The sequence below is a fragment of the Anoplophora glabripennis genome, unplaced genomic scaffold (assembly GCF_000390285.2).
Source record: "Anoplophora glabripennis isolate ALB-LARVAE unplaced genomic scaffold, Agla_2.0 scaffold2044, whole genome shotgun sequence".
Lineage (NCBI taxonomy): Eukaryota > Metazoa > Arthropoda > Insecta > Coleoptera > Cerambycidae > Anoplophora > Anoplophora glabripennis.
The window spans coordinates 2028-12297 of NW_019418123.1; the positions used below are offsets into that span (position 1 = coordinate 2028).

The window sequence follows — 10270 nt, forward strand, 5'->3', positions numbered from 1 at the left end:
TTATATATATATTTATATTTATATTTTATATATATTTATTAATAAAATACATTTAACTATTTAAAAACATTCAGTAAAGTAAAAATAAGTAAAATGTGTAATTAAATTATCGATGTTTGAAGAAAAGTGCATCAAGTTTCAACCTCAAAAAAAAAAAAAAAAATGTATACTGCAATTCTTAGAAATATTTTAATAAATTTTATCATTTGTTTATGAATTACTAATAAACTGTAATCAGTTAGGTGCTAGGTCTAACATAAATTATTGTTGATTCACAATGAGTTCTATCGAAATTCTCTGTATTAAATTCGATTTATTGTGCATATCAGACAGGTATTTATATAAATCTTAATTTTTCTAAATATTTTGTCTGTGGAATATTTAAAATTTGAAAAATTATTTTCTGATAAGGAATCAATATGTATAGATTAGATATAATTCGCCAGATATAACTTCCTATAATTGTATTTTATAATTTTAGTAGTCAGAAATTATCAATTTTTCAACAGCAGCTGCACAAAATCTGAAAAAGATATTTAGTCTCGAAATATTCAATCAAATTTTTTAATTACTCAAATGATATGCTGTGAATTTTGATGTTATTAATTAGTATTCATATATGGTTATGATTCACTTACATTTATTTATTATTTTATTCTAACTCGCTTAGAAAATGTCTTATTTTAGTGAATATAATGGAAGTATTAAGTCCAGTTCGTTTTCTTCAAAAATGTCATCACTGCCCGATACGATAGACTATGACACTGATACCTTAAGGAAGGAGTTGATAATTCGAGGGTATAATCCAGGTCCTATTACGGTTACCACAAAAAATATATATTTAAAGAAACTTCATCAGCTAAAGAAATATCCTGCATTAGTGAGCAGGGAACCTAGACCTGTATCAAAAAGAGGTAAGCTAATAATATGAACAATGAAATATTTTTTTAGTTTAATGTGCATAATATTTGCAATTTTATTCTATTTGTGGTTCGAAATGAATTTTTTTTGAGCACTGAATTGTCTGGTACACCTTTGGTTTGGTTCTATTCAAGTCCCATAGCTCCGCGGTTGTATCAGACCTATTGTGCGTCCCACTGTTCAATCCTGTTCAGCAAGTAGTTTTGCTTCCTTGTCGACACTTCTCTCAGCTCCTTGGGTTCCAGGGTTTTCCTAGGACCAACATTCTAGTAAGTGCAAATCCCGGACACTCGCCCAGGATATGCAGAGAAGTTTCATCCACTGAGTCATATCCTCAGCAAGCCAGACTGTCTATAAGCCTTAGCTTGTATAGATGTTTTCTAAAATGATAGTATCTAGTTATAAGTCCCATCACTTTCCTGAGCCGTATTTTATTCAAGCTCAGCAACTTATTAGTCCTTTTTTGCAAAGGACACTGCATAAGTTCCTTCGCATGGCTTTGCCTGGCCTTGAAGCCCAGTATTTTCTATGTTCTGAGTCAATCTATTTGCTCAGAGCACCCCTGACGATACTGGGAGATGTGCCACAAAAGAGCTCTGGACCAATGAACTCTATTTCGGAATAATTAAATGCCTGTTTATTTTACATTAAAATACATACATTAAAATAATTTTTTAATAACATAATCGCAATTAATAAGTATAAAAGTGGATTCATTTAATTCAGTTTTAAATCAGTATCATCACCTACGTTAATAATAAATCTCTTATATTTACTATATGAATGTGAATTCAACAGTTTTAACAATGTGAATCACAATTTTTTCAGCTACTCGTAGACACTTTGTCATTAAGAATAAAATCCAGTACACTAACATTTAGAATGGATGATATGTCTAACACCAGTTTGCAATTGATATTGTGTCTTTCACTTTTAACCATATTTCCTCATTCTAATTTTTAACAAGTCCGAGAATCTTAGACTTGTTTTTATTTTACTAATGAACTATTGGGGAGAGTGTTGTACCTTGGGACACTTTTCACATTAGCAAATATAACTTTTTTCTTTATTAACTTAAAAACTTGTGATATGAAAATTGAAACATCTGCTACTTTGACTATATGTATTCAAAAATTTTTTTAAATATACATTAATTGGAAAAATTGTCCTTTTTCAACCTTCTACAAAATGGACCATGGTACAACTTGGTCTGGTACCTTGGACCTAATACTAGTATACCTTAGTCCAGTCAAAAATAAAACTAAAACACATAAAACAACGTAGAACATATAATATAAAAAAAATCAAAAATACAAAAGTAAAGAAATAGTTCTCTAATATTTATTACATGTTTATATTTTCTTTTTTTATGTTGGTCCCACGATGGTGGAAATTTAATTTTATTTGCTATAATAAACTGGTAGGCAAGGCACTGAATTTCTATTTTTGTTAAATCATAATGAAGATAGGCAGCTGTAATCAAATATTCTGTCAGGCTGTTATCTTTTCCGAACAAAAAAACTAGTTTCGTTTTATTATTGGCTTGATACTGAAATTCTGCATAGCCTTCCAATCTTTTATGTTGGCTTAGGTGTCTGATCAGTGTTGTTTTAGGAACATCGTAAGTGCGAGAAGCTTCACGAATAGAGACTTCCTTATTTAACACTTTATTAAGGGCATATGTAATATTATGTTGATTTACTGATGTTCTTTTAACTTCCTTTTTTCTGCGTGGCATGGTTAATGCAAAATTTGAAGAAAACGGTTATTTCTATAAAGTAAATGATCGGTATTTATTATTAACGATAAAGGGGTACCGTACCTTGGACCGGTCCATGGTACAGGGCCATAGTTACGGTCCAAGGTACAAGCACAGGCAAGTAAATTTATTTATTGACAAAAAAAATTTTAGGTTATAATTAAAACAAAAAATTATTATTAAAGGAACGCCTAAGCTTTATTAATCATCTAAGCATAAAAAAAAACAAAATGCCTACCAGTAAAGCGGATGATTCTAGATTTATGATGAGTAAAATATTTAAATTTGCTACTACGAAATATACAGCCACAATTTTCAAGGGACTTATATCTGAATGTCAAAACAATACTTTCTGCCATCTACATTCGGAGTGAACAATTTGTCATATGCAGCGGCCTGTAGAGGTACAACACTCTTCCTTCGCATTCCATTCCATATGGTTTTCATTAAAATTTTTAGCTTTAGCCTTTTCTTCAACTTTTCCATTTTAGTGAATATTTCATATTCAATAAGAATTGTATTGTAGATTTTTATAAATTCGTTAACAACCATTACATGCCTTCTTTGATTTTCATTTACTCACTGCACCTGTCTCTTTGGCTATTCTTCCCTGGAATTCACCATTCCAATAAACTCATTTGTTGTATAATCCTTTGACAATTTAATTTTGTTACTGGCAGTAACTGATCCTAGGTGATGCCGATTGTCATTATTGTAATTATATGAATATACTTTACTAATTTTTGTAGTATAATACCAGTATCCGATGTGTATCCAATAAATAAGAATTGGATTTTAAGTATGCTAGTTATCGATCCTTTAAATCTATGAATATACAGTACAATCTCACTAATCCGGCACCATTAAAAACCTAAGAGTGCCGGAGTACTGGAAAATTCGGATTAATGGAAAATGTATATGTAAACAGTATTAAATTAAAAAACGTTACTTTTAACTGTTTATTAACAAAGAGATTGGTACATAGATACATACATACATATTACAGTTGTGTATGCATATATATGTATATTGTAATGTTTTCATGTTTCTGTAAAATAATCTTTCAACTAAACTATAACTGTATAACAAACACGGAAAAAATAACGCCGGATTACTGGATGTCCCAATGTAGTGAAGTGCCAGATTATAGAGATTCTATTGCACTTTACCAATTTTTGTGGTACCTGCATAATGTGTATCAGATAAAGAACAATCAGTTTTTAAGTAGGTATTGTTTTAAAAACAACCAGCTTAACGTTCTTAGCCTAATTACAATTTCTTTTTTAATTTTAAGTGTTATTTGAGCAATACCTACATGATTTGTTGCAAGGCAATCTTGCCATTTGTTTTGGTTCAACTTTTAAAAATCCTTAAGTATTAATTAAATAACATCTACAAACTTTAGAATAAATAGTGACGCCAAAAAACAACGAGAAACTGTGTTTTCATAGCATTTATGAAAGTTCTTTATTAAGTTTAGTCAATATGTAAACAAGTTACAGAGAAGGCTAGTACTTAAACAGATTACCTAACATTTTTTAAGTATGCTTCAAAGCTAATTCCATTAAATCAGCAAAGAAAATTTGTCATATAGTGGAGTAAAGGTATCTTAAAAATATACATTATTTTGGAATAATTAGCAGAGCCTTGGATTTTCATAAAATCTTTTGCAATCTCCTTGAAATGGCTTATAGAAAAAACTTATAAACTTATATTAAAAATGATTTTTCAAAGATTATTTTAAATAAATCAAAAAATTTCAAACCAATTTTAATCAAATTGATGCTATAGGGGTTTGCAAGGTCACTGAATAAGAATATAATGTTAAAAAATAAAAATTCAAAATGGTTGATCCAATATGGCCGACTTTTTTTAAACAATTATTTAAAAATTACATTTTCAAAGCAATTTCACTCATATTATATCATTTTTAAGATTTTTCAGATCATTGAACAAATATAAAATGAAATCAAATCCTTAAATTTTAAATAAATTTGGGTATGATGTTTAGGGTTCTGCAAAAATTCAATATATGGGATTCTTAATTAACAAGTTTATTAAATATGAAAAAATATTTGTATATTAAAAATAGAAATATAAAAAAATAACAATATTCATCTCTTGAATCATTATAACTTCTGGCAATTGATCTGATTCTCGTTCTTCTTTGAAAAATGCTTGGCAATTGGGACAATCAGTTCTGAAACAGTAATTAAAGCATGCTATGGTGCAAAGGTCTACTTTGCATCTGCAAAAAATCATTTTGAGAAGTTCACTTGGTGCTGGATCTTGAGTCATGAAAGTTGAAGTCATACCCGAATCCTCTCGTGCCAGGTGAGCTCCATTCACTGAGCAGATGTTCTCTATCTCTTTCTAATATTCAAAAATATAATTCTTGAATCACGAGAATGAATTACATTACCATATAAACTTCTACTACATAATTTCATCATGAAAAAATATAGGTAAAACTGAATCTCGCGACAATTTATTGAAAAACCGTATTTTTTCGTATTTTGTACAATAATATAGTAACAAAAATTTTTTTTCCATTGATTATACTTTTTTTAAGATCATAGTTTGACAATATATTGGTTAAACAAGAAAATTTTTTTTTAACTTAATTAAAGTGTATTTAACACAAATTTCATTGTTTCAGAACAAAAAAAATTTTTTGTTTTTCTTTAAATTTTATTATAAATTCAACGTTTTAAATTAAACAAAATGGATCATCTTAAAGTACAGTTTTCAGGCTTCAATAAATGCTCCTGTAAAATTGTAACATCATATTTTGAACTACAGTAAAGCTTGGTTACAACGTACACGCTTATTACGAACTTATGGTTATAACGTACCGAATAAACAAGTCCCGGCATTATTATAAGGCCTTCAATGGTTAATTATTTTGTTAAAACGTACTCCGTTAGTACGTACTTCTGATTAAAGTACCAAAATACCTGGTCCCAGCGTCTAAAAAGTTCATTACAACGTACTTTTTACACAAATTTATTTCGGCAAGTACAGGAAAAGCTCTGGGCATGTGTAGCACGGTGCGACATCTAAATTAAAGGCAGCCGCTTTGACCAAGATGATTTTTGCTCCCATCACATGTTGATACAATGCAGTTGTTTAAAGTTTTTTTACCTTTTAACCATTCNTTTTCCTGGACACCCTGTATATCTCAAAATATTTTTAAAATATAGCCGTAATCAACCTACACATACCCACCTAAACAGGTTTCTGTAACCTTTGCCGTTTGGTCACTAGCGACCGAGGCGTTACTGGTGGCCCACCCTGTATAGTAACAAAAATTTTTTTTTCATTGATTATACTTTTTTTAAGATCATAGTTTGACAATATATTGGTTAAACAAGAAAATTTTTTTTTTAACTTAATTAAAGTGTATTTAACACAAATTTCATTGTTTCAGAACAAAAAAAATTTTTTGTTTTTCTTTAAATTTTATTATAAATTCAACGTTTTAAATTAAACAAAATGGATCATCTTAAAGTACAGTTTTCAGGCTTCAATAAATGCTCCTGTAAAATTGTAACATCATATTTTGAAGTACAGTAAAGCTTGGTTACAACGTACACGCTTATTACGAACTTATGGTTATAACGTACCGAATAAACAAGTCCCGGCATTATTATAAGGCCTTCAATGGTTAATTATTTTGTTAAAACGTACTCCGTTAGTACGTACTTCTGATTAAAGTACCAAAATACCTGGTCCCAGCGTCTAAAAAGTTCATTACAACGTACTTTTTACACAAATTTATTTCGGCAAGTACAGGAAAAGCTCTGGGCATGTGTAGCACGGTGCGACATCTAAATTAAAGGCAGCCGCTTTGACCAAGATGATTTTTGCTCCCATCACATGTTGATACAATGCAGTTGTTTAAAGTTTTTTTAACTTTTAACCATTCTTTATTCAGTTTTCTTGTTGACATCGTACAGTGGGTATCTAAGTGTAAGCGAATTTTTGAAAACTGTTAGGTATGGATGATTCAACCCAAGCTGGTCCTAGTAAAATGGCTCGGAAGGCTTTAACAATACATAGATGAAAAAATGTCTGTAATTCAGGAAATAGAAAGAGGTGTTAAACAAGTTGACATCTGCAAATCTAGATGTGTGAAAAAAACAACAGTGTCCATGATATTGAAAAACAAACATAAAGTATTGGACCGGAAGAAGAAACGCCCGCAACATTTGATGACGCAATTAGAGGAATAAAAAAATGTAAAACGATTTTTAGAAAGTAAAATTAATACTGAAGATCGTATTTTAAGGGCATCGCTGGAAATATAAATATATTTAGGGCAACAGATCTTTATAAATCCCGAAAAATAAACTCATATAACACTTTTTTGGAAAGTAGTTTTAGATATTTTATTATACATACCTACATACCTATTTTGTGGTGCAAATAAAAAGGGTATTTTTAGTTTTGCATTTAAGTTTTAAGAACAAATTACATATATGTACTGTTGTTCTATTGCTGCGTTTGTTAAAGATATGTATGTTTGTATTTTTATTAAGAATTAATAAAACTTTTCTTAAATTTTTTAAAACGTACTTCTGATATAACGTACCGATTTTTTATGTCCCCACCGGTACATTATAACCGAGCTTTACTGTAAAGTTATTGGACTTTGAAATGTGACCTAAAAAATCAAATTTCTCTTTTTTAAAAATTATCGAATATTTCGAGCGTTGTATTTTTCGACTTAAAATTTTAATTTTTTTTTTTGTATTAGTCACTGTTTTAAATGCTATTTTATGAGTAATCTCTGAAAGTTTTAGATTTTTATCTTAAAAATTAAAAAAATGGCAGATCTTTAATTAATTTTCTATTCCTGTAAATTTTTTTTTTGATTATAAAATCATAATAACTTGTTAGCTACAAGATTCCTATTTCATTTAAATTTTTGTGGACTTAATTTGATCAAATAGATCAAAAGTGATAACAAATTTAGTGGATAGCGTGCGAGGCCGCACACTCCTCGAGTCCTGTGCGCAAGTGCCGATGCTTTACATTTTCGTATGATTTAAAAAAAAAAATAAAAACCAAAAGCAATTTAAAAAAAAAACTTAAAAAAAATTTTCAAGGAAAAATGCCCCGTCCTTCCAATGACCCAAATAAGTAAAAAAAAAATGAATTTGTTAAAATATACAATAAACAATGGAATTTTGCAACTAATTTGTTAAATAAATAATCAAGCGTACACTCTACTTTTTATATGTGGTTCCTAATATTCTCACAAGTGTGTCTTCAAAAGTTACCCGATCTGCTACTTTTTCCAAAGTCAAAATCTTATTTTACTCCACTAATATACTTTTAACAAATCACCAATAAATAAGAAAATTTATATATATTTTTAATCCTACCTTATGAGTTTACAAGGAAGACTGTGACATTTTTTTATTTTTATCTGTCAATGGTCAAATGTGTCAGGTGTTTTTTGTCCAAAAAATGTTAGTTGTACGTAAATTTGAAAGTGTGCACAATAATCATAATTATTTTTTTTCAGTATATTCAGTGGAGCTTGAAAAAACCCTCCGCGATTCAAGTTGGTGCAATGATTTAGCATTATACAAATCACTAGAAGAGGTAGTGGCTAAACAGTTCTGCAATCCTGACCCTTCAAGGAAATGGAGGGAAGGAATAAACAAATCGTCATTCACCTATTTGCTGCTGGATCCTAGATTAACTAACAACTTACCAGGCAGGGCAGAATCGCTCAAGCCCAAAGAGGTTTGGGAAACTTTTTTGTCTTCCGTCTTCTATGTCGGCAAAGGGAAAAGATCCAGGCCTTACTCACATTTGTACGAAGCTGTAAATTTCTGGAACAAAAGACAATTTTCCTCTGGGAACAAGAAGATACAAAGTATAATAGACATATGGAGAAGCAACGGTGGGGTTATCTGTTTACACGTTTTTCAAAATATTATACCAGTTGAAGCCTATACCAGGGAGGCGGCCATGATATCTGCCTTGAAGATTGAAAACCTTACCAATGCTAAATGCGGGGACTATTATGGAATTGCTGCCGCATGGCCTCAGAAGCAAAAGAAAATGTTCGGGGTGTATTTGCTCTACAAGGCCATGATGATATTTTTAAATGAAGGCGAAAGGCAGTTGTGCCCTTCTGACATTGACTAAAGGGGCTTTTTTGATAATTTTTTATTGTTTAGATGAATACACTGGGTACATCGACAAACTTTAAGGTGATTTTAAGTGAAAAAAGACAAAAAATGTGTCCACAAATCGATAGTTTTCGAGATACAAGGTGTTGACATTTATAAAAAAAATCACCTTTTCTAAAATGTCTCTGAAGACGTATAAAATGGCGAAACTTAGGGTAATTATTTGTCTAATTAATGGTAAAAATTCACTAATTCAGATGTTACGGTGCCGGAGATACCAGGAGTTACTTTCACTAAAAACCTTAGAAATTTGACGCCACTGAATATTTGTCACTACTAACACTTTGTGTTTTGAAGAAAAACAGATTCATTTTATTGAAAAAATTACCAATCACTTATTTATTTTTAAAATAACTTTAGAACTAATCGTTTCACAAAAAAAGTTGTCAGATTTTTTTTCAAAAAACTAATTGGCGTCTAATAAAAAGGCAAAATTTCACACCATTAATTTTTTCGGACTTGTGAGATGGTATTCTTACCAAAAAAAAATCGCATGAATTTTTTTTTGGAAATAAGTAATTCTGAAATTATTTTGAGGAATATTTGGTAACAGCAATGAAAATTGATAAAAAAGCAATAAATCAAAAATGGCTTATTTTTTTAAATAAAATTAAATATATCTTTGGAAACACCACCAGAAGTTGCAGTGAGAGTGCCTCTTGGTAATTAGATTAGCTTAAGTTTCTTCTGTATCAAACGACTTTAGAGATATTTTAAGTAACCCGATTTTGTTATATAAACTTTTTGACTGAAGAGGGATCTATAGCAAATAGGCAACCAGCAATACATTTTTATAGATCTTATTACACAGTTTGTCTAAATGAATTAATGCACAAATAACAGTTTCCCCCATTTTGGCGCTGATTTTCTATAAAATGGATTTAATTTGAATCTCAAATTACTTTTTAGTGTAAAGAAATTTGTAATTTACGATACCGCTTGTTCAAAAGCGACAAATTTCTTTACAACAAAAAGTATTTTGAGTTTCAAGCTCACTCCATTTTAAAATCTGTGTTAGAATGGAGGAAAGTCTGTTATTTGTGCATTAATTCATATTTAAACAAACTGCAATAAAATCTATAAAAATGTATTGCTGGTTGCCTATTTGCTATATAGCCCTCTTAAAGAATCGCCCCTTAGATCTTGTTGACACATTTAATACCCTGGATTTTGACAAATTTACTGGTATCACTAGCAGATAGATTTTTTACAAGTGAGCAAGATATTACAAAACCAAATTACGAAAATTGAGAAATTTATATATATCTTGGCAAATTTTTGTTATAGTTTCATTTTGTATTATATATAAAGGAGACTGTTTCGCTATTTAAATATTATTTGCGTAGGTTGGGATGTGCATTTATATATATATATATATATA

The 10270-nt window shown here is 29.8% G+C and overlaps 1 protein-coding gene across 1 annotated transcript; it reads left to right on the top strand.

Annotated features, from left to right (window-relative positions):
• Positions 1-232: 232 nt before the first annotated feature.
• On the top strand, positions 233-9697 carry LOC108916132 (ankyrin repeat and LEM domain-containing protein 1). The gene is made up of 3 exons (XM_018722333.2): positions 233-333; positions 688-914; positions 8214-9697. The coding sequence occupies exons 1-3, from the start codon at positions 278-280 to the stop codon at positions 8843-8845; spliced, it is 915 nt and encodes a 304-aa protein (XP_018577849.1). The 5' UTR covers positions 233-277; the 3' UTR covers positions 8846-9697.
• Positions 9698-10270: the final 573 nt, after the last annotated feature.